Source organism: Paramormyrops kingsleyae, chromosome 7 (assembly GCF_048594095.1).
Source record: "Paramormyrops kingsleyae isolate MSU_618 chromosome 7, PKINGS_0.4, whole genome shotgun sequence".
NCBI lineage: Eukaryota > Metazoa > Chordata > Actinopteri > Osteoglossiformes > Mormyridae > Paramormyrops > Paramormyrops kingsleyae.
Genome location: NC_132803.1, coordinates 34196684 through 34223454, shown reverse-complemented (window position 1 = coordinate 34223454; position 26771 = coordinate 34196684). Strand labels below are relative to the sequence as shown.

General features: G+C 40.2%; 1 protein-coding gene across 1 annotated transcript; it reads right to left on the bottom strand.

Moving 5' to 3' along the window:
• Positions 1 to 8198: 8198 nt before the first annotated feature.
• On the bottom strand, positions 8199 to 25971 carry st8sia4 (ST8 alpha-N-acetyl-neuraminide alpha-2,8-sialyltransferase 4). The gene is made up of 5 exons (XM_023796402.2): positions 25736 to 25971; positions 16665 to 16790; positions 15279 to 15536; positions 14671 to 14964; positions 8199 to 10088 (listed from the first exon to the last, which is right to left on the bottom strand). The coding sequence occupies exons 1-5, from the start codon at positions 25846 to 25848 to the stop codon at positions 9806 to 9808; spliced, it is 1074 nt and encodes a 357-aa protein (XP_023652170.1). The 5' UTR covers positions 25849 to 25971; the 3' UTR covers positions 8199 to 9805.
• Between the last annotated feature and the right edge of the window lie 800 nt (positions 25972 to 26771).

Here is a 26771-nt window from a genome sequence, read left to right as displayed (position 1 = left end):
GTGTTTGAATTGTGCCCCCGCTTTGTGTATCTCATGCCATTTCCATGGCGCGTGGATTTCCTCCACAGTAGAAAAATATCCGGACTTCACTGTAGTGGATAAACAGTTAGAAGACGGCTTGATGGGAATACAACTAGTATATATATTTTCGTCACTAACTTTATTGCCCTCTGGTGGCCATTTACCAAAAATGTTTTTCCACACTTACAAAATACCGTAGATGAAAACACAAGGTCATATATTAGAATTTACTTTAATTTGTTGATTGTTAATGAAAAATCTCTATATTACTTTTTAACATTTTATCCATATTATTCAGCAAATGTATCTCACATGTAAATAATTCCATGGTTTGCATAAGCAGTACCTGTGCCTTATTTGGCTTCATATCAACATGCAACCTAGATTTACGGTAATTATACAGGTAAAGTATAACGGTAAACTATATTCATAGTATCAAAATGTACTCAGTGTTGTCTCATCACATTAGACATATCACATATAAATGCGTAAACAGCTACAGTGCAAATCAGATAAAAACGTACGTTAGTGTCAGGCAATGTGATTGGGAAGGAAGAGGATATTTAATTTGTTAGTTTTTTTTTCTTTGATTGGTTTGTGTTTTATTTATATTTTTTATTGTGCTGTGTTTTGGGTTATTTTGTGTCATTTTTGAAATTGGTGATTAATTACACATGTGATTAATTAATTGATGTATTGGTTAAAGTATATTGGGAGGCGTGTGAGATACGACAAGAGAGACGTATACAGAGTGATCGAGATCCAGGGGCCGGTTTCACAAAGCAAGATTTCTTGCTTAGCTGGATAACTTGTTGGATTTAAGGTAGTCTGAGCTAGATGCACTTTCTCTTTGTACAGTTACATTTAGCCCTGACTACTTTAAATCCAACAAGTTTCCCGACTAAGCAAGAAACCCTACTTTGTGAAACAGGCCCCAGGAAAGATGATTGGTAGTGGGACCCGATGTGGTTTAATTGCACGGTGACGCTTTGCTTTAAAGGAATGTTTATATTCTCTGTTGTGTGTTGTTGGGTATAAGTGACGACCGGTCTGGCTATTTATTTCCTTGTTCTATTCTCCTCAATGGTTTTTATTTTTTATTCAAGTGCCTGACGAGCGGCCCCCGTCCGATTCTTCCGCCTTGAAGAAGATCGGAGGCATCGAAGTGGCAATCGGCAAACTGTGGACTTGTACCCCAAGGTTTAATTGGTACAACTTTTGTTTTTATCATGGGGCCGATGTAATGTTTTCCTTTCTTTTTATTTGGTGTGTGTGTAAATTTTGTGTGTTTACAGGCAGCAGTGTGGTTGGATTGGATTAATTTGCCTGCTCGTTCGGTTGCTGTGGGTTTGCGAGATTTCGAATATATCTCCTAGTTTTTAATTCCTTTTGGATTCAATAAATTTAGTTGCAATTTAATGTTCTCTGGTTTGGGATCTTCGTACCTGCCTATAGTAAGGGATATTTAGCTAGTCTCCTGACATTAGCATTAAGGAAAATGTTATTCAAACCCCTGCTGTCAGGCCTCGAATTTCAGCTTAATTGTACCTTGTCACATTCTCGGATCATCACCTCGCCCAGTCTGGGATTTGCTCCTGTGCTGTATCTGCAGTCCGTGGGTGATCACTTAAGCCGTCCAAAAGGGGTCTCCCTAGAGCCGCATTCAATTCCAGCCAAAACGTGCCGCATTTCCACTTGCAGCAAGACAGTGACCACAGCCAGTAGTGTGACATACAGCGTGACCCAAAGGGCTAATCCCAGGATCGCTACGGGCCGCTCTGCCCACAGAGCTCCCAGCAGGTACCTAGGTATGAGTACAGTAACATCTGCCATTGACAAAGGAGAGTAATGGTAGTGATAGAAATATTAGCAAATTTTGGACGGGAGTCCATCTGGCATTTGACTGGGCTGCTGCTGTTTGCAAATAGCCTGCCTCAAAAACCATCTGTATTGTCCCTGCAGTTATGTAGTAAAGCCCCCCCAACCATGGAACCTTGCTGATGGGTCATTCCACAGAAGTTTGATAGAGATTTGAGAACAGCATTATCTCGTATGGAAGAGAATTTGCTCATAAAGCACCACAGTTATGGAATAAACTTCCTATTGGTGTTCGGAGCTCAGAAATAATCTCTGCTTTTAAGTCAAGGCCTTAAGACTTGCCTCTTTAGTCAGCCTTTTGGATATTAAAATCCCTTTTTCTTAAGGTAAATGTGAGATCTGGGGGTTCATGGTCACTTGAATATAAGAAATTTACAAACGAGACGGGGCCATTCGGCCCATCAAGCTTGTTTGGGGAGAACTTAACTAATAGCTCAGAGTTGTTAAAATCTTATCTAGCTCTGATTTAAGGGAACCCAGGGTTTTAGCTTCTGCTACACTAGCAGGAAGACTATTCCATACTCTAACTACACACTGTGTAAAGAAGTGCTTCCTCAATTGTTTAATATGTTGGGAGAACATTTTAAAAGTTAAAGTTATGCTGTTGTCCTGCCACTCTCACTGATCACTTAAGTCTGATGGTGGTTTGGCTTGACGCCGAGACCCCTGAAAACCCTCATGTCTGCGCTTCCATCCAGGTCTCTTTTAGCCAGGCTGCCATAGTTACTTTAGTCCTGCCGGAGGTTAGGTGTAGGGCACTAACTCCCTCCTTTCTCCTCTTTTTTTTCTGATCTGATCCCGAGCCGACGCTTTACTGCTCAAACTCTCACCTGGACTCCATGGAGACTAGCTGGGACTTATTCAGACTATATGGATTTGAACTGAATTCCAATTTAATACTGAACTAACTTTAGCTAAATGTTGCTGAGTGGATCTTAGCGTGCGGCCCCAGCAAAGACTCCTTCGGAATATTATCTTCACTTCTTTAAAATCATAAATTAATGATTAATCTTGAACTAATGTCAATGTGTGTACGTTTTTGTGCACCTCTGTCGTCCAGAGGAGGATGGGGTCCCCTGCTGAGTCTTGGTTCCTCTCAAGGTTTTTTCCTGCTAGAGGGAGTTTTTCCTTGCCACTGTCACCTCAGGCTTGCTTGTCGGGGATTTGGGCCAGTTATATGTAAAGTGCTTTGTGACAATGACTGCTGTTAAAAGTGCTATATAAATAATTGAACTGATATGCAAGAAGTTAAACAAAAAAAAAAGTTATTTAGGTCTTGATAAACGTGATGGATGTTACATGATGCATTAAAATGTGATTAAAATGTCAGTTGAAAACCCAAAAAGTAAAATCAGCACAGGGTACATTGTGGTTGCTCTAAGAATTCAACTTAAGGCTGCTTATACATTATGTTGTAAGAAAAGGTTTTTGAAAACATTTGAAAGATGAGTCTCATTTTTTAAAAAAAACATACTTTTTAAACTGACAAAAAGTTCTCTGGGAAAAAAAATATGTGTAGGTGAACACTTATATTCAGTAACTGCATTGTCAGGAACAGTTTTGTTCCCCAAGGTACAAACAACATTAATGTACCCCCAATGGTACAAAAATGTTCCTCAGACTCAATTTCTGTACCTTATATTAGAGTAAAAGGCACATTTACTTACAGTTAGGGTATGACTGGCAGACCTCTGAGAGAACATCCAGTGACAAGTAATTATACCCTCAAAGGTTCAAATCGGTATGTTTTTTACAGCGGTGAAATGAAGTCACTCATCCTGAAATCCAAAGTTCTCTTATTATCCACAATTGTATCTCCAATACTATAATTACAGAGCTCCAGGTCTTGGTAATTAAGTATATGTTTTTTTTAATATATATATAAACACTGTGACTCCGGACCACATGGCTATTGCTTTTTCTTTTTATTAAATCAGCTAAGGATTCATTATTCTTTTTCATCGGCTTGTTCTACCTAGAAACCTTGCATTCTGATTTATGCATTTATTTATAATGCAAGTGGAAATATAACCTTGCATTCTGATTATTTATATAGCTGACACTTTTATCCAAAGCAATGTTTTTTTTTGTTTTTTGAGGAAGTGGGGTTCAGTCCATGGAGCACTGGGGACTGTGGACAATGAAGTCACTCTACCGATCTTGAGATTTGAACTGGGGACCTTCCAGTGACAGAGCCACACAGTTAAAATCATATATTATATTCTCTATACTAATACGTGTACTGGTACAGTAATGCTGTGATTCCCATCCACAGTGTACCATGTTCCTGGTCCTTGGCTTCCTAGCATTGGCTCACATCACCCTGTATCATTAAAGCTGTAATTGAAGATGACTGGGTGAATATTATATATGCCACGAGATCACAAGCTTAACACGACCGTCCCCTTGACCACTTAACCGTTAATGTTATATTGGCTCTAACCCCCCCCCCCCTCCCCCCAGTGATGCATTCATTGGCTGACCATGCCTATATGGTTCATGCTTCGCTTTAAAGTTAACGGACATCAACATCAATGGTGCGGGTCGAATAGCTAAGTTTGTGCTCGGACGTCTACATTTTCTTCCCCCCCCCCCTCCCACATTGCCTGTGTCAGCCCTCATTTCAGCCCAATTGCTCAGCAGCACAGGGTGTTCTGTTATTCAGCTGGCTAGCCAAACCAGTCAGTAAGCAATTTCTGAAAGTGTAACAGAATGTGTCTTTTCCCGGCGTACCTTTTGCACTCAGTCACAAAAGAGCTGATATATTCATACAATTATGTTTGGGAACATTTTAAAGCAGTTTATCTTGGTACATGGTTTCTACTCATTAATGACTGTAAATATTAAGGGGCGTATGTTTTATCTCAACATGGACAAAAATAATTTGCCAGAAAGATAATTGTGTTTTTTTCCCCCTGACCATTGTGTTTCTAAACTAAGCAGTCAGTGCAATCGGAATGAAGGGCCATGTACAGTATTATAATAAGCTTATATGGCATATAGTTAATATTTGCTATACCTTAACATTGTAAAATTAGAGGAATTGCTACGTGGCATTTGCATGCAGCAGAGCATAATGAGAAACAGTTACGAGGAAACCCGTTTACATTGCAAGTCGCATGGAAGTCTAAGCAGCGAGTCGATGTATGTAAACACTTTGCGCTTGAGCCGCCATATGAAATGGGACCCTTTGGGTTATTGGTGTGTATGCCTGACCACTAGGTTCTTGTCAAGCTCCAATGAACTATGCAGTGGGTAAAATACAGAAGTAGCAGAAATAATTTATATACATAAAAAACGGGACAACTGGCTGCAATTAGACTTGTTACCCGTGTAAGATTGGTTCTTTTTAAGTGAATGAAATAGGATCGGTCTCCGCACTGACTTGTTCAGTTGGTTGACGAGAGAACTAGGCTGCGTGTCCTCTGCCCTACGTGTCCTCTGCTCTACACTCTCTACACCCATCACTGCGTGTCCTCGGCTCTATGCTCTCTATGACTGCGTGTCCTCTGCTCTACGCTCTCTATGACTGCGTGTCCTCTGCCCTACACTCTCTACACCCATCACTGCGTGTCCTCGGCTCTACGCTCTCTATGACTGCGTGTCCTCTGCCCTACACTCTCTACACCCATTACTGCGTGTCCTCAGCTCTACGGTCTCTATGACTGCGTGTCCTCTGCCCTACACTGTCTACACCCATGACTGCGTGTCCTCTGCTCTACACTCTCTACACCCATTACTGCGTGTCCTCAGCTCTACGGTCTCTATGACTGCGTGTCCTCTGCCCTACACTGTCTACACCCATGACTGCGTGTCCTCTGCTCTACGCTCTCTATGACTGCGTGTCCTCTGCTCTACACTCTCTACACCCATGACTGCGTGTCCTCTGCTCTACGCTCTCTATGACTGCGTGTCCTCTGCCCTACGCTCTCAACACCCATGACTGCGTGTCCTCTGTGCTACGCTCTCTATGACTGCGTGTCCTCTGATCTACGCTCTCTACACCCATGACTGCGTGTCCTCTGCCCTACACTCTCTACACCCATGACTGCGTATCCTCTGCTCTACGCTCTCTATGACTGCGTGTCCTCTGCCCTACGCTCTCTACACCCATGACTGCGTGTCCTCTGCCCTACACTCTCTACACCCATGACTGCGTGTCCTCTGCTCTACGCTCTCTATGACTGCGTGTCCTCTGCTCTACGCTCTCTACACCCATGACTGCGTGGCCACACAGCCCCGAGTCCATCGTCAAATTTGCTGATGACACGGTGGTGCTGGGCCTCATCTCCTACAACGATGAGACGGCTTGCATGGAGGAGGTAGAGAACCTGCCTCTCAGGGAACTGATCTTCAGTGTCACTCACTGCTGTTATGACATTTATGTCTCAGGCCTATTTACCTCAACAACAAACCAACACACTGCACTTTACAATACAAATACATATGTATCCATATTGTATTATATTGCAAACTTCAGATACTGTCTGTTATAGTAATGTTTATTTGGATATCATTATTTCTGTATATTTTCACTGCTTTAGTTTTAACACTTTCATATTTATCTTTAACTGAGCTTGTTAAACTTTATTGCAAAGTTTCAGGACTGAATCAAGGAACATTTTACTACACGTTATACTTGTATAACTGTGTATGTGACAAAGAATCTTGAACCTTGAATCTAGATCATGCAGTTCTACACACTGTCCTTTTCGCCACCTAGTGGTTCAACGATGTATATACATCTGATAAAGTCAGTATGGCAAATATAATTTAACATTAAGTATAAAATGTTGCCTATAAAATCAGATTGATAAATGAAAATATTCTATTTAACATATAATTCTACATAAGCTACACAAATTAATAATAAATATTTAAATGTACATTGGAAGCGAATAAATCTATAGATAATGCAGAACTAATCTTAGTTGAATGAACTCTAAAGAATCAATTAACTTTAGCAGCTAGAAGTGTTGGGCATTTCAGGTCCAAAAACTACAAATCCTGACCAAGATTTTGGTTTGAATTAGTTGAGCATAAAGAGTTACAGTCACAGAGTACTCAGCTGGTTGGTAGAAACAAAATTTTGGTCTGGATTTGTAGCTTCCGGACCGGAAATGCCCAACACTGGTAACTACATACCAGAACCCCTTCCACAGAACATATTACTCCAGTCTGACAGCGACTTCGTTGGCTACCTGTAGATACCATATTGACTTCAAAATTCAAGACATAACACATAATCTTGCACCTCCACATCTCACTGATCTCCTTCACATCTGCACACTTTCCCACACCCACAGGTCTTCTTCCTCCATAAATTTCTCTATACCAGTGTTTCCCAACCCAGTCCTCGGGGAACCCTGGACAGTCCACGTTTTTGCTCCCTCCCAGCCAATCAGGAACACTGAATACCTGGTGCAGGTGCACTGGGAGCTGAGAGGAAGCAAAAATGTGGACTGTCTGGGATTCCCTTGAGAACTGGGTTGGGAAACACTTCTCTATACCTTCTGCCCATCTGACTACTGTGGGGTTCAGAGTATTCAGCTGTGCTGCTCCTCACTTCCGGAACTCTCTCCCTCAACATATCTGTCCCATTCTGTCTGATCCTGCCATTCCACTTGTCTACACTCCACCTGTCGGACATTTTGTAACTTTTTTGTTTTTTAAGTTTATTGTTTCACATTTTTTCTTTGATTGATTTAATAATTGATTACTACTATGTGTTTTATGTGTCTTGATATATTGCTGATTGTTTGCTATTGTGTGTTGTTTGATTTCACTCTCTTTGTAAGGCGTCCTTAAGTACCTTGAAAGGCACCTACAAATAAGATGCATTATTATATTGATAATATTAATTATTATATTGATAATAATAATAAAATAACAATAATAATAATAAAAATAATGTATAGTTATGATGTCGGTCTCAGAGATGACCTATCTAGAACATTGACCAACTATCTTATTTAGAAAGTTAACCTGGACATTACCTATAATAAATCACAATTTAACTATGGGGATGGCAAGGAAAATATGACACGAATGACATTACATTGTTGAAAATTTTGCATAGGCAGAGGATACTTGTGTGTGGCTCTGTGGGTTAGGACTGTGCTTGTGATTAGAAATCTCACAGACCACTGGGGTTTGAAAAAGGCCCTTAACCCCAGCTGATCCTCACGTGTAAGTCACTTTGGATAAAAGTGTCTATTACATAGGCAAATGTTGAACTTTAGTAGCCAATTAACAAGTGATGCCAGTTAATCACATAATCAAACCCCAAAAAATTGCAATGTTGTAAACGACACCGTTTAATTTAGATGCTAAAATGCATTTCACATACATAGGAAAGACATTTTACAAAAATGTGAAACCAAATTTAAAGCTGTAAATATTGCAAAACAACTGGTATCAAAATTTTCAAAAAGGATTCAAAATCTACCACATTCAGCACCTTAGTTTGTATCCAAATACAAGTATTATTTACAGAACATCAAAACTATCTTCCAAATTACAGATGGATGAATACAAAAGGGAAAAACACACAAACTCCTAGAGTTATAGCAATGTTAAAACAGCTATATACATTTTTTCATTCATAACGTCTGAATGGGTATAAAAAAATCTACAGCAGTACTTTGTAGAAGTTTCTTTTTTTAACACAAGTAATTTAAACTGAATAAAACAGTTTAAGCCATGGTCTCAAGAATATTTGTTCTATTTCATTCCTGGATTTTTTTAGTGTAAGCATTTTTTTTTACTCCTTTTAGATGGAGATTTTTTTTTTTTTTTTTTTACTGTTAACCATATAAATAACAGACTGCCCTCCTGAATCTCTTGAAACTGAATCATGTATTACAATAGGTAACTGTTCTTATTTGACAATTATATTATCCATATATAATGCACATATGTATATCTACACACAAAGCCATGTGTAAAATAATTGTCTTAATTATTAACTATAGTTTTATCCATTGTATTCTTTTTAATTTTAAAGTTACGCCGAGCCTGAATGATTATTTTTTTTAATCAGCCTGAGAGAGTTTGGAAAGGTCAGTTAACCAGTTATGCATTCAGAGCAAGATAAGAAGAATATCTGAAATTCGACTAAATCATCATGTCTTCTGTTTTTTATGTTGCTTCACAAGGTTGTTTAGTTCAGCAGTCGTAGATGCATTACATTCTGCAAGCTTTTACATCCAGGATAAAAAAAAAATTAAAAAAAACACCAACTAAAAATGTCTAATGAAATTCAAGAAATACAATAAATTACAGCTGCAAACTGCACAATTGGTACTCACCAGTTACCTCCCATTTAGACATACAAAAATAAATTTGCCCTGAGGCCTCTAATTACCAAAAGAATACAGCCTGAAAATTCACACATTACAAATTCTAGTGAAATTAAAGGTAGTATCTTTGGACTCAATATTTAGGACAGTAACTCCTCAATTACATAAATCTAATACTTTTCCAAAAATGTATTAACAACTGATCATATCTTAAGTGCCTTCATTCTTTTAACATCTCTCACAAAGCCCTGGGTCGAGTTCCTTCTTACTGTAGGCAATGTGAAATTTTGTAACTATCCCTAAACAATGAACAGATATATTTATTTACAACTCCCTAAAAAGAAACATTTGAAAGATTTTCCACAATTTTGTTTCTTAAAATACCACATTCTTTGCGTTGTGCCTGTTAAACATCAAGTTCAAACAAGGCACACTCAAAAAAGAAAGCTACATTTGTAAATACAGTAATCGAGTTTACGAACTATGCTGTAAACGCAAGCTCCTTTTTGTTTATGCTCCATCTTTGCAGACTGAACAACACTGAGCAGAAGTCATCAAGTTCCCTTAAGTGTCTGATGGCATCACTACCCAGAGCAGTTCAGAGTTCAAGGCCGTGTGCATTTTGAAGTTGTCAGTTTCAGGGCACCTCTTTCATGCAAAAATTTCAATGTCTTAAACTCCAGTGGCATCCGGTGTGGGCCTGCATTGGAGAAGTATCGATACTTTAGCTTGTCGTAGTAATGGTACTTCACTGGATTTCCACTGGAGTCTTTAGGAAAAGGCCAGAATCCATAAAGGTGAATTTCATTGCAGAACCGCGTTGCCAAGGTGTACATCAACAATCCAGTGCTGGGACGTTTGATATTCACTTTGTTTGTCAGCCAGTAGCTGGAAAACATAAGAGGTGAGATTTAGTTACAGTTTTCAATAAATGAAATGATACAGATACATAAGAATTCTTTAGTTCTCATATATCCCATCATGCTCTCCTTTGAGACAATTATGTGAGAAAGAGGTTTAGGGTCAGAGCGCAGGGTCAGCCATTTATCTGGCACCCCTGGAGCGTTTGTTGGGGTTAAGGGCCTTGTTCAAAGGCCTAGTGGAGATGTAACCATTCTGCTGACCATGGGATTTGAACTGGTGACCTTCCTATCACAGGTTCAGTGACTCTATACAGCCCATGATGAATACAAAAAAAAAAAAAATCAATGTTATATTAAATAAACAAACAAACAAACAAACACTCTCCATCCATCCATCCATCCATTTTTTAGCAAGTACATGCAGGGCTAGGCTGGCTGTGCGGCATACTGGGCATTTTCCTGGTGGGCCAATGTAGGGGATATGTGGGGGACCCCAAACAATGTAGCAACCCCCCACCCCCCCTTGCTTGAGGTTTAGATTAAAGCAATTCATCATATCTGCACATTAGAGCTAAATGCTATGTCACAGTCTCGGGTTCTTACTTTTAAAGCTGAAAGCTGAAACACATGCACATTTGATAAAAAAAAAATTGAATGGCTGGCTGCTATGGCAACGCATGAAAACATCAGAAAATAAGTCATCTGAGGGGTAAAAATAAACCCACTAATAATCTAGAGTATAGACATTTTTTACTTGGACTATTTTTAGAGGTAGAGTCTGTTTTTGTAATTAATTTTCGGAAAAGCAGGGAAGTGATAAAATCCTTGCAGGAAGAAGTCAGAGACTGTACCTTGCACAAGAAGCATTTTACTAATTATCAGTACAGACAGTGGATATTTAAAAAATACGTTTGAGCCTGAAAAAGGGCACAGATGCTTTAATGACAAACCTTCTGTTCAGCAGAAGTCCAAAGAACAGCTTACTGTCCTCTAGAGGGCAGAAATGAGACAATGGCACATCACTATCCATTGGTAGCCAAAGTAATGGGCAACGGACCACATGTAATAAAATCGCTCCACACGTTTTCCCTCAGTACAAATGGTCTGAAATTGTATTTTTGTTCCTGCTTTCTATCCCATAACAGATGACCTACAATTAGTCAGTAGTCTAACGCTTCCCTTTAAAGTGTATTTATATTACGCTTAATTGGTAGATGCTTTTATCCAAAGTAATGCGCAGTTGAGCAAACAGACAATCCCTGGAGCAACTGGGGTTAAGGACCTTGCTCAGGGGCCTGACAGTGACATCACTCTGAAAGGTGACATCAATCTGCCGACCACAGGATTTGAACTGACCAATGACTCTCCAATCTTGGGTACAGTATCCTAACACACTAAGACACACAACACTCACATATTTCATACAAAACTGTGGTTTTAAGGTTTTTTTTTTTTTGAATGACAATACAAAACACTTTTGTTCGGAGATGCATCTACTAAGTTGAATACTATTACAGAAAATAATTACTGTTACATTAAGCAGTAACAACTGCTTATGTGCAGTGTCTGTCTGCAGTCAGCTGAGAGCTTACTGCAGGAAGCACAGTGCACTGGGTAGGTCACCCACTGCACGGGATGCCAACCTACAGATTTACACTGCGGGCAATATGCTAAGGGTAATTTTAGAAACACCAATTCACCACTGTGCCGGCTTAAATATAGAGACTATATAAATAATTTAAGAAAACAAACACAGCTTCTATCATAAATTTGCAACAAATGCATCATAAATAAAAGCCATCTATATAAAAAAAATTATACCTTCTAAAGCCATTTAGCCATAAATCATAGCAATGTCACACTGCTAACCCTGAGTCTGCAGCAGTGTAGAGACCCACGTTAGACAGAAGCCGGGAAAAGCGCCCTTTTGGGGTATTATTTCCTGGGATAGATAAAGTAAGATTTTTTTAAGGGCATGGAGGCCATTTATTGAGCATTAAGATAATTAAGATGAATATTTAATAACACAATTTCCCCTCCATATTCACAATTTCAGTTATTCATCAGTTGGCCGTGAACAATAAGGATATTTTTGGATGATGCGCAAGACAAAAATATGTAAACAACTGACCCACTGAAAATGATCTGGATCACATATAATCACATACCATATAGATATCAGTGTTATTCAATATTTGTTACTGTAGGCCTAAGTGCAGACTATATCTTCATAATCAAGTTATTTTTGGTATTAAAAGAAAAAAATAATGGGACCTACGCATCTTGGCTTAGGACCATCTTCAGCTCCCAGCCACACTAACGTGTTAGCTGTCTATGCGACCGTGGAATCTCGCATTTCTCGCATTAACTTTTCAACTTTTCAGTTGGCGTTAAATATTAATTTTTAATAATGGACCCAAGTATTATTTGCAAATTTTCACATTTGCAGGGATATTCTGCCCCTAACCCTCTCGATTGTGAAGGGATGGCCATTATATCATGTGCACATCTACAGTGTTCGTGTATTTCATCAGAAATAGAGAGCAATGTTTCAGAATCTTTATTACGCTCCTATAGGTTGCAGAAAGTTTTCAGCCACATATATACATTGTTTCTTGTTCAGAGTATGTGAAGCCTCATAGTCTGTAAGCAGCTGAATCCCCTTCAGAATACTTCAGTGACTGATTGGACCGATTGATCCTGATGCCGCTGCACCTCCTATGAGCCTGAAATGGGCCAATCCTGACTGCAATGTGTCCCTAATTATTATTTCCTTACAGACATGTTTATGTGAAAAGAAAAGGAACTTAAACCAGACCAGGTGTAGCTACTTCCCAAATGTGGCCGATATCATCGCCTTAGACAGGTGCATCTTGGGAGTCAACAGAAAAAAAAAAACGCGATTAATACTGACCAACCAAAATAAACTCATAGCCCCTGACTGTCAGACCTGAATTATTTTATTACCATTGATAAAGCAGATCTGTACAATACACCCTGGCTAACTTTCAGTTTCACTTTGACCTGGACAGCTTCCTCAAACCCATGCTGCTGCAGGTGCTGGGTGATGCACTGAGCATCAAGGCAGACACCCTGCCAAGCTAAAAATATGCATTTTTGCTACAGAAGAGGCTCATCTATAGCTCGTCTGTTGTTTGCCTTGATGTGGCTAGATGTTTACACCTGCCTCGGCAGGATAACACACCACATTGCTAAATCTGAAGCACAGCCGGAAGAAGCCCACATAAAGAGATTTGCCGTTAGCATTCAACCTACACATGGATCGCAAACAAAGAGCAAAGAGGCCCTCTGAGCACCATCCATTAAGTTTTGTACGTTTATGTCCTCGGTTTCTCTACTGTAGTGTACTTCTGATTGTTACTCAAAACCTGTACACTGCACAGGTGAATAAATGCAAAGCATTATTATGAAGTATTAAATGCATTATTTTTCTTTTTACTGCCTGATACAAAATGCACTTTCTAAATAAAGAATAAAGCATGAATAAAGAAAATGGACAGTATTAGGTAACACTGTAGCATGCTAGGCTAACAATAAATATATGTTCTTTTGTTTGGCATCACGGCAAACCCTCATTAACAGCTACAGCCAAGCAGAGAGTGACCTTGAAATGAACGGCGATGCCAAGCTGGGCTGCAGAACGTTTTTTGAATTCATGCAGCTGTCTAGCTGCTCCTCTTCCTTTGGCGCGACGGCCGTCTGGCCGCCATACGCCGCGTCGTGGTTCGTGCACAGTTTTCAGGTCCTGTGCAGTTAAGGGACGACCCCGTCACAAAGAAGCACAGCATGAGGTCTCCAAAAAAAAAACAATCACAAGGGCCCCCATCCCTTGTGACCTCAGCTGCTCATCTCTAGGAAAGACAAAATCCGCCTTTTGGAGTATTTATCAAAAGAGTCACGGAGATCACAGACATCCTCAGGGTATTATCTGCGCCCCTGGACCCTGAGAATGGACAGCACGCCTCCACTTGGCATTTCATGCATTTTTATAACTTTCCCCGGCCTTTATAAAGAACAGACGTTTACCAAATTATCTCGCCCTCTAAGCACACAAGGCCGGCTAAGTATGTGATATTTGGTTCAACTTAATGTTGTCTCTGGCTAAATCTAAGACTAGATGGCAGAGCGTGTAGTAATGCCAGTGTAATTATCCTGAAGTATGGTGCAAATGTAAACGTGGCATTCACTTTTCACAAAGCTACTTACAAGCACTGCTTTTCATTGATCAGTATCCATGTTTAGATTGTTTATAGTTGATTTCTTTCTCTCTTTTGGTGCCCAAAAGCTACTCCTAAGCATTTATTTGCACCAGTGTCTTCGGAGTTTCCTTATACCTTTAGTTGACTGCCAATGAGCATTTTTTAAGGCATTCAAATTTAATTAATAGCCAGCATCAACGTGCTCTTCCAGTAAATACGTTCTCTTCACACATGCTTTCAGAGGCAAGTTTTAATAATACTTCAGAGCCCTCAAATCAAGGTACCACGCATCATATCGTGCCAGTTATTACCAAAACTGAGAGGGCACTTACTAATCTCTGTCGAGTCACACATAAATGCATATGACTCTGTCATGCAAATACTGACCCTCTCACGGCATGGATGAGTCTCAGCGATGGATAGGCCGTCCTCAGCAGAAGTTTCCGATTCAAGATGAGCTCATTGACACCCTCGACGTGCTTTTCGCCCCCCTTCACCATGAAAGCCGGAATCCAGAGAATGCTATCGTTGAGCATGATCAGCCGCTGCACAAACCTCTCCCGGTCGCTCTCATTGCGGAGGCCGCCAAACGCCCTCTGGATGACTGAGGGGTTCATGGTGGTGAAGTCGGATCTCAGCCCCACGTCTTCTGAGAAGTTTGCCAGTGGAGCCAAGTTGCACCTGAGGGAACGTGTACAACGATGGAGATGAGTTAGATCGTACCTCGGCGACGGCTCTTCTCCCTATCACTCATAACAATGATACTCATTAAAAAGCATAGAGGGTTACAGTCTCGTAATTAAATGTCACCATGGCAACGCCACAGTAATTAGGACATCAGAATTGGCCGCTTTTATGTATTTCTTTGCAGAAAAAAAAAAAAACATTTATGGGCAGTGAAGATCTAAACTAGCATGATAAAGTCAAGAGCTAAAAGAGAAGTGGTCAATTGCTCTCTTTTCATGTTCAAAAGCTGCGCCAGCTGAATATATCACCTTATAACAAAATCATTGCTGTCGATTTCCTTTCCGCATCCACTGTTGAGCAAAACACCCGAGTTTCCAACCACAGCACATGTATTGAAGCGCCTGTTCTTCATCGGCGATGCATCAGGGAGTAAGCTGTGCAGCGTGTGAGAGATGTTGAGGGTCCTGCGTCGGTCCAGCACGTAGTGGATAATGTCGCCGGGCTTGAAATTGCTCTTCACCACGGAAACGTCTCGCTCGGCATCCAGAAAGTGAAGTATCTCTTTCCTTATGGAAAGAAATTTGATTAGCAGCTCACTGGAATGACTCACATTCATGACTTTTTAAAGCATTTGGGGAAAAAGGTTGAAATTCAGTAAATCCAAAAAGAACAGCACCAATAAAACTCAAATGCTAAATACTGACGGCGGAATATTAATTAAAATACACGTAAAGTACCACCTGGAAATTTTTTTTAAGACATTATTCATCTGTACAAAAAACAACAGTTTCATTTTTTCCACAGAGACAAAGAAATCATATATCCTGTGCGGTTAAGAAATGTTTGTGGTTTTTCAGTGAAACCCCGGAAAAAAGTCCAGGTTGTCTACCATGTTAATTATACAACAGGTTGCAAAAGATTCTTCCAAGAATGAGAATTTGGCACTTTGACTGTCTCCTGACCCTATTCTCACCATTAATTCATTTTTCATGATATCTTTTTTTACTGACACAATAATTTTTCTACAGTTCATTCCTTCTTGGTTATGACTAAACCAAGTGAGGCATTTTATATATACATACATAAATCCTCACACATATGCACCTGATATGCACAGGGTGCTTTGAACCTAAGGTAGTAAGTTTTAGTCATGTTAACCAAAATGACGAGACACATTGTAGATTGTAGGGCCACATGGTGCATGGAAATTTGCATGGTTAACATGCTGCTGGATTACACTATTGTGATTCAGAATCCATTAATTCAAAAGCAGTCAGGATTCACTATGGCATCCAGCAAAACCTCAACGTTCCCCCCCCGCCCCCATTTAATTGTGACAGGCTAAGCCTCACCTACTTCGAAAGATGGATCGAGGCAGTGTTCCACCCACACGTTTTCAGTTCTGAGCAGTTTTCATGCACCATGAGCTCCTCAGTTAATAACACAACGTGTTGGCATTTTTAAAAAAATCAGTTATATAAGAGCATCGATAACATCAGAACACGGTGTCGTTTTACTTTTCTGCTTAAAAGTGATTCAGGTACTTATCAGAAAGTCTCACACTTAAACCTGCTCACTGAAAACGTGGCGATGCTGAAATCATTAACACTTAATTATATATCACTCAATTGACTCATAGCTAATTAGGTATTTTTCCGTCAACAAAACGGAACAAAGACGCACTGTCTGCTTACCTAATTATCATCACCAGCGAGGAATTCAGCCTCCACCCAGATACTGAATGCTGAAAATATGGGGCCTTACCGAACGTCCCCTCGGAAGCGTTGCGCATCAGTCTTGAAGTGCTTAAAAAAATCTCTCTGAGGAGGCAAAAAGACACAAATATACACTCAAAAAAATGAAGCACTGGATATATAGACATGATTCTTTTGCCATTTGAAATTGCTTGCAGCCATATGGATATAGAACACAAAAAAAAATCATTCAATCATTCACCTCTTTAATAGTTAGAGCCTTTACTGACATCTAGTCAGGTTTCCAAAAGTAGTCAGCGATATTCTCAACAGAGGCGTACCAATCCGATATTCGGATTGTTATCGCCGCCGATGCAGACGTATTTAACGGATCAGGTATCGACCATATGCTACCGATCCACGTCCGATACTTACTTTAGTTTTGGCAGTCTCTAAAAAGATTGCTCTTATTTCGTTTGATTTGCAGAATCAATTGCACAGCAGCTCTTAGCCATTTTAGATATGTCCCCGTCATGCAGTAAGTGGAATGGTAACAGATGTTGCCCACAACTGAAGGAACAAACAGGTACAGCTGCAAATATCTGCACTGTGAGAAAAACAGAACTTGTTCCTGCTTGCGAAACACAAATGCATCCCGCAGTATAAAGTACCCACAGGGAGTCATGAAAATGCAACTTGGGTTCCCCACCAGGACCGGTTATGGTCTGCGGTTCCTCATCTACAGATTGACACTCCACAGGGTTACAGAAGTAGAGCACAGACACATATTTTGTGTCACTAAAGTGATCATGCACAGAGCGCATGGGTGGAAGTAGGCTGACAAAATGGTCAGCGTACGATTCTCAGGTTAATCCGCAACATCACTACCCAAATTACTCATCTATCGATATCAATATTAATATCAGGTAGCACCCTCAGTACAACAGCTCATCTATTTATGCTACTTCATGTCCATACAGGGTTTCTGGTGTTTTGTTATGTCCTGTGTTGTGTTTTATGTCCAAAATTTTTCATATGCCAATTTTTCTTCTGTCTACACTCTAGTTATACCTCAGTTTATATTTTTAATTACTTGTTATGCATGAATACACTGTTGGGACTGCTGCAAAAATTTCCCCTGTACTCTGTACAATGGCAATAAAGGAATCTAATCAGATCCACATTCCCTCCCATTAAACGAATGGCCACGGGTTCATTCTCGGCTTCTCATAGAGCATTGTGACATATTCGGAAATCACTGCGAAGTTTTATTATGAAAACTTCCGAGCCGCACAGCCAAGGCAGCTGTCAGCCCAATGCACAGGATTGCAGTAAAAAGAAATGTAATTTACCACAGAATGATACACAACCCTCCCAAGAGAAAGAAACAACATACGCACAAAGCACAAAGCATATACGCTGCAAGACAGGGCTCTGCTGTCCTAAAACAGCAATGCAACAAAAAATTTATCATCAACACAGTACGAGAATCCAAGGAAACAAGTTAATTGTATAGTTCTGAAGCACCTAAATGCTCTGCTTGTTAACACAATACCCTCGGAATGGATTCTTAAGGTCCCGCGACCCTGTCCAGGATAAGTGGCTAGAAGATGGATGGATGGCTTCTTAAAGCTGACAAAAGGTGAACTTCATTTATAGTGTAGAGATTAGGTAGAAAATGCAGCCAGGAGAGCCACTCTAGATAACAGACGAAGATGGGGTAGAATCTTAAATAGGCCTTCTTAGCATTAGCGTTCTTGGATATAGAGATTATTACCACAACACGACAATACAAACATACTCACTGTAACAAATGCAACTACAGTATCCCTTTACTTCTCATCATTTCAGTATCGACACAAGAGCTTCCTTATATTCTTGCGGATTCTGCTTTAATTTCAAATTTTTCCAGCTTTAATTCTTAATTTCTTATTTTTCATGCCATTTCTTTACATGCCATATTTTCTCTTTCGAGCACGCCTCACCAAGATGGCGGAAAAGACATTACAGAACACGTGTACAGTGTGTGTTTGTGCGACAAATAAAACCTGAAACTTATCTGTATATGTACCATCCTCGTAAGAGTATTACAGTGGAGTACTGACCTTTTTTCGAGGACCCTGCAGTGAAATCTTTTTCAATCAATCAGTCTTGATTTTCCTTCAGAGAGGGTAGGGTCATTCCTTTATATTCCTTTTCAGGACACTCATATACTATTCACTTTTTGAACTTGCTTGTGCTGTGTTTACTCGTCTGCACTATGTGTACTGTCTTTGCACTATATGGTGGTTTGTGCACAATTTTTATACCTCGCTGAATTTTTATACACACACACACACACACACATTTTTATATATATAAAATACCATTCCACACAGGTGACCTGCAAGAGGGAGCCGACACACCATTAGGACACAGGCTGACTGCAGCTTGTGCTCGTTAGAGCTGCCCTGGACCACCAAGTGTCGTTATCTACAGATGGATCTCTCTTACTCTCCCAGAAGTACCCACTGGCCACTTGCCGACAACTGACACCTAAAGAGACATTATACCCAAGGGCATCAAGAGTCCAGAATAGACGACAGATGCTTGGCCTTCCAGAAAGACCTACGAAACCAGCATCTTTAGTAGGGAAAAGCCCTCCCTTGGTGTAAATATCCTGTGTGTACATGAGGCTTCACATGACATTTTACTACACGTCTATGAGGAATCGACAAACAAAGTTGCAATCCCCGTCTGAGAATCAGTACAGATATTAAATTTTCAGATCCCTCCAGCAGTCCAAAGACATGCAGTTAGGTAAACTGTCGTCACTAAAGCAGTGTTTCTCCACCCGGTCTGCAGAGACCCCCAGACAGTCCATGTTTTTGCTCCCCCCAGCTCCCTGCCAGACAGTCCTTATTTTTGCTACCGGGAGCTGGGAGGGAACAAAAGCACGGATGGTGTGGGATGCAAAACATCGCCAAGTCAGACACACTGGAGTGTCTTGTACCCCTTGCTGCCTGAGGTAGGCTGCAGCCCAGCACATGGTATAAGCATTTGGAAGATGGATATAAGATGTGATAAACGTGTAAACATACATCACACAGTTGACCCTTTTACACTGCAGGGGTTAGGAGCTCAGGCTCCCTGTGATCTGGAAAAACCGTGTAAAATGTTTGCTTTGCTCGCAAAGGAAACCAAAAGTGAAGCGAAAAGATGAGAAACGTGAGACACAAAGATAACTGTGGGATACAGAGATCACTACGATATCATGTTGAGAGGCTGCAGTAAACACGCTTAGCATCCTCCAAACCAGCACTGTACATATATTTCATTCAATTATGAGTTACCAAATATTTAGATGCCGCGTTCCATTTGACCGCGGAACTCGGATTCCGAGTTGGATTCCAAGTTTTCAAGCCGGAAGTTTTGACATGTGCGCTCCCATTTCTCGGAGATCCGATCTCGGACAGCACAGAGGATCCCACAGAGAATTGCTACCTTGCATGCATCTTGTACAATGTAAGACATTGTAAAACATTGCACCTAGTGCTCAGTATTATTTGGAAAACATGATAAGTCATTTTATTAAATGCAGTTTGGTTTCCTGAACCTATTTTCGATTAAAAAGTAATACAACTTGACAATATTGTCCTAATTAGGATGCTTGGTTTGGAGAAGCATTACGTAAACCATCAGTTTAGAGAATATTCAAATGAAAGTAAAGCTCAAAACAACGATAAAATATGAAAAGATGGGCAGCTTTAAGGCCTCACCTTTGGGAGCTTCATACACATACAGCAATACAGCACAAAACAATGACATTTTTGACATGAGCTTGCATGCAAATCGAATAGATCCTCCTCACAATCAACGTTTCGATCTGAAGGTCGCAGAACGGCCTAGCCCCTCAATCAACTTTGAAGTAGATCTTGGTGTAGCAATTGCTATCTTGCTGTTAGCACTTATAATACGTCGCTCCATGGCTAAGTGTCTCTTCACTCTAGCCGTTTTGTTTTATGGTAAATGGTTCCCTACTTTTTGTACATTTTTATTAGCTAAAATCACAGCCTTTTTCAGTGTCAACCTTTACTTCATCCATCAGATACATATGGTGACATTTCTATCCTTACTGTTTCAGGGTCTGCTTGATGTGCATTCATTATAGACTTTCTCCTACTGCAATTAAAAGATCGAGGTGACATTTGAGATACATTTGGCATGTAATATCACACATTAATGACTGCAAGATGTTAAATGGATTCCCAATACCAACTATCAAAAAAGAAAGCAATTACAGAATATTTTATTTATCATTCAGTCTTAATACTTTAAAGGCATTCAGTTTACATTTGATATAGAAAGCAAACTTTGGAAAGGGTTTGTGCTATTAAAGGCAACTGCCGTAAATGAAGCTTAAATGTATCCATTTTGCGTCAAACGGCTCGACGGTTAGACTAATCTGTCTTTATAAGTTGAGGACTATCATTAACTGTCAATTTGGTATCACTCATCTGCTCTACATCCTGGAACAAAACAGTCATCAGGGAAAAACACTGAATTTTTGTTGCAGCAAATTAATGGCTTTAATCATACTAAAACTGGTACATTAATCAGCTACAGTAAGTAGGTGTGACCAGCCCGATTTGGCAACAGTAGAATGGCATATTTTGAAAAACATGTGATTGTTCTTCAATTGATGATAATTTATAATAACTACTGGAAGTCTTACATTTTTCATCGAAAAAATGTGTTCATAAAACAGATATTCACAGCCAAGCTAGGCAGGGAACAACCCAGGACAACCCATTGCAGTGTTTGGTAGAGATTAACTTACTTCATTCAAGTTTTGTTTTATCTCTGGGTCATAGACATGTGATTACAAAAAGCAGGCCTTTTAGATGGACAGAGCCATTGATGTTATTGATGAAAAAACAGAACCAGGCACCAAGTGACTGATGGAACTAAATTCAGGCAAAATTTTTAAATCTTCTTGGTGGAACAATGAACGACACAAAATGACCCCTCCGACCCAACGTGAACTTATGATGAAAGTAGAATCAGATCCAGCATCAAATCAGTAATTTCTGGCTAGATGCTGTTTCTACTCACCTACCAATCTTCTGCACCATTTTTACTCATGTAGCCTTGGCGCTAACGGTTCATTTGAAGTTTTCACCCCTTCTCAAGGTCAAAATTTATTTGTGGAAACAAGCAGTTTTTTTGCCATGTCGGAGAGTGCTTGCTGATAAGTGTCGACTTTCAAGCACTTACCATAAACAGCACCTTGCACAGAATTAAGAGAAAAACATTAGCAACTGATGATTGCTGCACAAGCCTAAAATCATTAGGCTTTGTGTTACTGAGCGGTGTGCACCTCTAGTTTAAGAATCTGTGTGTGTGTGTGTGTGTGTGTGTGTGTGTGTGTGTGTGTGTCCAGAAGGTTGCTGGTTTGAATTTGAACAAATTTGTGCATGAAGTATCATTAAAGAAAAAGCCTGTAAATCAGTAGAAACCTCATACCCCCATGGACTAGCCCTGCTGGTAACACAAATATGCTGCAACATTACAGCCTATTGATAGTAAAAGCCAATAAAACTACACCCAGTATATAGCCTCCCATCCATCTTCCAGCTACTTATTCGGTACAGGTTTGTGGGGGGGGGGGTGGCAGCAAAAGGCCCAGGGCTAAGCTCACCAATGATGGGATGTTCACCTTCACAGCCCAGTCAGACGAAGAAGGAGCTCACTGCATAGTTACATCATAATATTTATTAAAGATTTCCTCCAAGAGATTTTAGTCAGCTAACACAATTACCCTAAACTGTGAAAGAATACGAACAATGAGTGTCAGTCTCCGTCATTGGTGTGGAAAAACCTGACAAACATCCCAGGCTTTAGCCAAATTACAAGATGTCCGTCCGTCGGTGTTATTAGTCAATTAATATATGACAAAACGACCAATAACGATTGAGATTTCTCTGTCAAGGCTCATAAAAAATCATTCAATGACAGTAATAGACCATAACCTGAATCCCACCCATAATTTCAGAAACATTCTTTACATACAATTACAATTGTGAGCATAAGGAAGACAAATATAATTACAAATTTCCAGACATACTTCCAGTCAGACTGGCACATTCTCACTTTGGTTCAGTTAAATATGGAGTTCTGTAATTATGTCAAATCTGCTGCCTGTTGCCTTATTTTCCCAATGCTAATTCTGCTCTGTTCAAATAGGTCAAGTCCATTTATGCAAATTTCACCAAGGGGTCTGCTGTGTTCAGCCATCACCATCAGGTGAAAAAACCTCAAAAAATTCCATGGTCACTTAGCATTACTGGCCTGGTTTCCCCGACTTACGTTGTGAGAAAAAATAAATGCTGTAATAGCCTTTCACTTCTCCATGAACCAAGTAGGAAATGTTACATTCTGGATAAAAGACAGAACTGCTTATGCTGACCTTACAGCCGGAAAGGTCATTGGTCGAAACCTTGGAGGAAGGACGGAACGAGAAACGTGGTTCAGCCCGTGGTTCCTGGCATTTAATGATTACGGCTCTGCTCACTGGGACCCCAGTTGTTACGTGACCCAGTTACACATAGTGGTGAGCCTGGTGTTCCAGCGGCACTGGCGTGTTGATGGTAGGTGGGAGGGGGCTGTTCTCCTCGATACGAGAAGTGTCACGACTCATAGCGATTGTGGCGTGCAGAGAAGCAGCAGCAACAAGAAACTTACATCCACCGGAGGGGGAAAAAACATGCAAGAATAAGAAAAAAAATTCTCAAGACAGATTCATTATGAAACCATGTAAACTGCTCTCAATTTGTACTTTGAACAGTTTGTACTGCACAATAACAGGGCAACAAAATGTATTAACTAATTAACATTTACTTACATTCAAAATTTAACACAGCAGAAGTAAACAAAAAATAAAATAAATAAACTAGTTAATCTCTAAGCAAATGCCATATTGCCATAACTTGTCCCTAGATCCTGCCTCGGCAGCCTGGTTATGGTGAACATACAGTACTGTATGTGACCCAGCTGTGATCTTGCATCAGACTGGACGCAGTTGTCAGTTCAAAGGGAAGACCACAGTAAGGACCCATGGGCTTTGGCACAAAGAAAGTTATGGTTCCTCATTCGGCACACCACAAGAAATTCAGAACACTGGGCGGATGTAAGCCGGTAGAGACAATTCACCACGTACACCAAGGTTTAGCGAATAAATTATGACATGCACCAAACCAATTCATTCCTGCTTTAATGCTCATCATAAGACACACAAAACCTAAACTTACAAGGAAACTATGGAACAAGGAAATGTCATATGATTCTTTGCATAGAAAAGCCAGAGCAAAATGGACACAGGCACCTATAACATGACAAAAGAGAACTGATGCATCAACAAACTATGTTTCCTGCAAGTCTTGGTGTAGAGTATAAATGACAACACAGCAAGCAAAACATACACCAGACTTCATTACCATTATGTTTTAAAAGGCCAGTCAACACTAATGTAAGGGACAAGCAAAATCCTGCTTTACTCCCCCAGCCTGACAACAAATTTTCCTGAAGACACATTGCATTTGAAAACCCAGTGCGTGAGAACACTGTGACTTAAATGGTCTGTATCAATGAGTAACATATTACAAGTAATCTCTGAAAAGCCCGAAAACGTCACAGCGCAGGGCAATGTTAATCCTTTATTGTAGGTATATACATAACAGGCTTTTTAATCTAAGTATTCTAACCACAGATGCAGTTTCATTCTTAAATGTATCAAGATTAAAAATGACATGGTAAACAGAAATGGGGACTGGCACCAAAACAATCTTGTCAGTTAACTTGTCGGGCAGGACATGGTTTCCTGTTTAACATGTGCTTAGAGTCTGAAGCGACGGAGAGAGAAAAAGCACAAAACCACAGGTCTATAGTGAAATCTTTCTGGTGCGTTGGGTCTGTCTCCCTCCAGACACTGCTATGCTGATAAAGCTTGACATATTCTCCTTTCAGTCCTTACAAAGTGAATATAATTCTATGGTGTCACAACAGAGACCAAGAAAACTTTATTGGAACTGCTGTGTGTAGGGTGGGGTGGGGGGGTGAACATACAGATATATGATTTAAGTAGACGAGTAGCACAAGTGAAAATTAACACAAACTTCCGATATACTTGACACTTCCGGTGCAAACTAAAAAAAATTCAGATGGGTAAATCCAAACTAGACATGTTCACACAGGACACAAATTACATTCCTTCCTTGAAAAAACATCCCATGAGCTTGCAGTGCACACCCACAAATCCTTATCTTCCTCAATATAGTGAATAATGACAAATATCTGAAGCACACCTACATTGACTGCATTTGTCTGTCAACAGCCCTCTGGTTGGTTAAAAGCACTTAAGGATACCGTATCTGTCGCAAAACTTTGAGATTTCTAAAAAAACCCTTATAGGGAAGCTGCAAAAAAAAAAACATTCAGCTCCATGAGCAATAGTTAAAAAAACACACACTGAAAAGCTTACATCATTCTTACACCAAACATTTTAAATGCAATTTCAAGGGTGGAAAGAAATATGACTTGTTTAATAAAATAATGGTTAAATTGTGATTACGGCACTGGCGATTCACCTTGCAGCTACCTAAAAACCTGTCTGCTTCATTTGAACTGCATCCTTTTACTAAAAACATGATCACAAACCGTCAATAAATTATTTATGAGCGACAGAAAACTGGGATATGGCATTAAAATTGCTTTCCCTCGGGTGATTCGGAAGGGCCAATTGTCGGTGTGATAACTGATTTTAAATTCAGGGCAAACAAAGGAAAATAAGCATCCATCCCAATACAATTGCCATGGGCTGGACCACTTGCAGGGTCCAATTGCAAGACTCTACACTGAAATAGGCTACACCTATCTATATAACTTCAGTTTTCACAAAGAAAACGTAGGTTGGAGAAGAAGCACCGGTCACAAATAAAATTACAGGCGGCAACAGTGATGTTGTACATGCATATCAATAGTGTCGGCATCATCTTGCTCTCTGTATTACCAGAAGCTAAAGAAGGTAACGTTACCCTGCGAGTTGGGTTTCCTGATGTTCCTCACTTCTTGTTATCTCTTTTGTCTTATAGAAAATCAAGAGAATACTTATAGTGCAAATAGTCCACCGTTTCCGTGAAAGGCGCATGTCTCGGGCGGCGTTTAATGAGATCCTTTGGGTGAGATTAGTCAATTTTGAGCCTTTTATTAGCCAGATTTCTCCCTCCGCTGTGGCACGCTCCTTTCTGTTGCTCGCATTACCATGACTTACTCAGCAGCTGCACGAGAAGCCCAGCCTGACATCCCGCTCCTGATTGACGTGTCATCTGTCCAATCACGTCCGTTAGCAGCACGCATGCAAATTAGGACGATATCTTGGCCAATGACACTAAGCGACAGTCCGCACTTTGTGTTTGAAGTTATGTTAGCGATAGTTGCATCGGTGGCACATTAAGCGTGTCTAGACTGAAAATGAAATTGGAATTAGGATATGCGCAGACAATTCCTTAAGCCAGTTTCGTTCGGTGTATGCATTGCGCTGAAGTTAACTAACTAGTGATTTACCGGGTGAATGCATGAGTTAAACTACATCAATAGATTACATACGATAGATATTGGCAAAATCGCAAGGAGGCGTTCCTTTGTTTTGGATTGCATATCTGACGAATTAAATTTTTTTTTGGTTAAAAACTTGTGTAACAATGGTTAAAAACATGGCAACTGCAATGTTATAATGTAAATATTAATCGAATTTTAAAATGCGTTGTTGTAACAGCAGATAGCATGCATTTAAAAACGCAATCTGAGAGCAATAATTTAATATGTATGATCCTAACAGACAATGGAAAGCCTTAAACTAAAGATTATGACCGGGGTGCAATGCAGTCTTTCATGGCAGACAGAGCAGCCAGGCCCACCGCACATATATACCTACGATTTCACCCAGTGAGGGGATCTCTATGATACATCTTGCGGGCGGGAGTTCCCTATTATTTCTGCCGCTCCGCACCCCCTCCCCTCCCCCCCACCTCCCCACCCCCCGCGACCCCGAACAGGATAAGCGGTTACAGA

Bases quoted from the DNA above. Each gene is read 5' to 3' on its own strand.
- st8sia4 (XM_023796402.2), bottom strand. From the start codon at position 25,848: ATGCGCCTTTCACGGAAACGGTGGACTATTTGCACTATAAGTATTCTC. The intron at 16,791-25,735 runs GTAACGTTACCT...TTGCCTCCTCAG, and splicing joins CAGGAAACCCAACTCGCAGG to AGAGATTTTTTTAAGCACTT. The intron at 10,089-14,670 runs GTCAGTATTTGC...TATGTTTTCCAG, and splicing joins CTCATCCATGCCGTGAGAGG to CTACTGGCTGACAAACAAAG.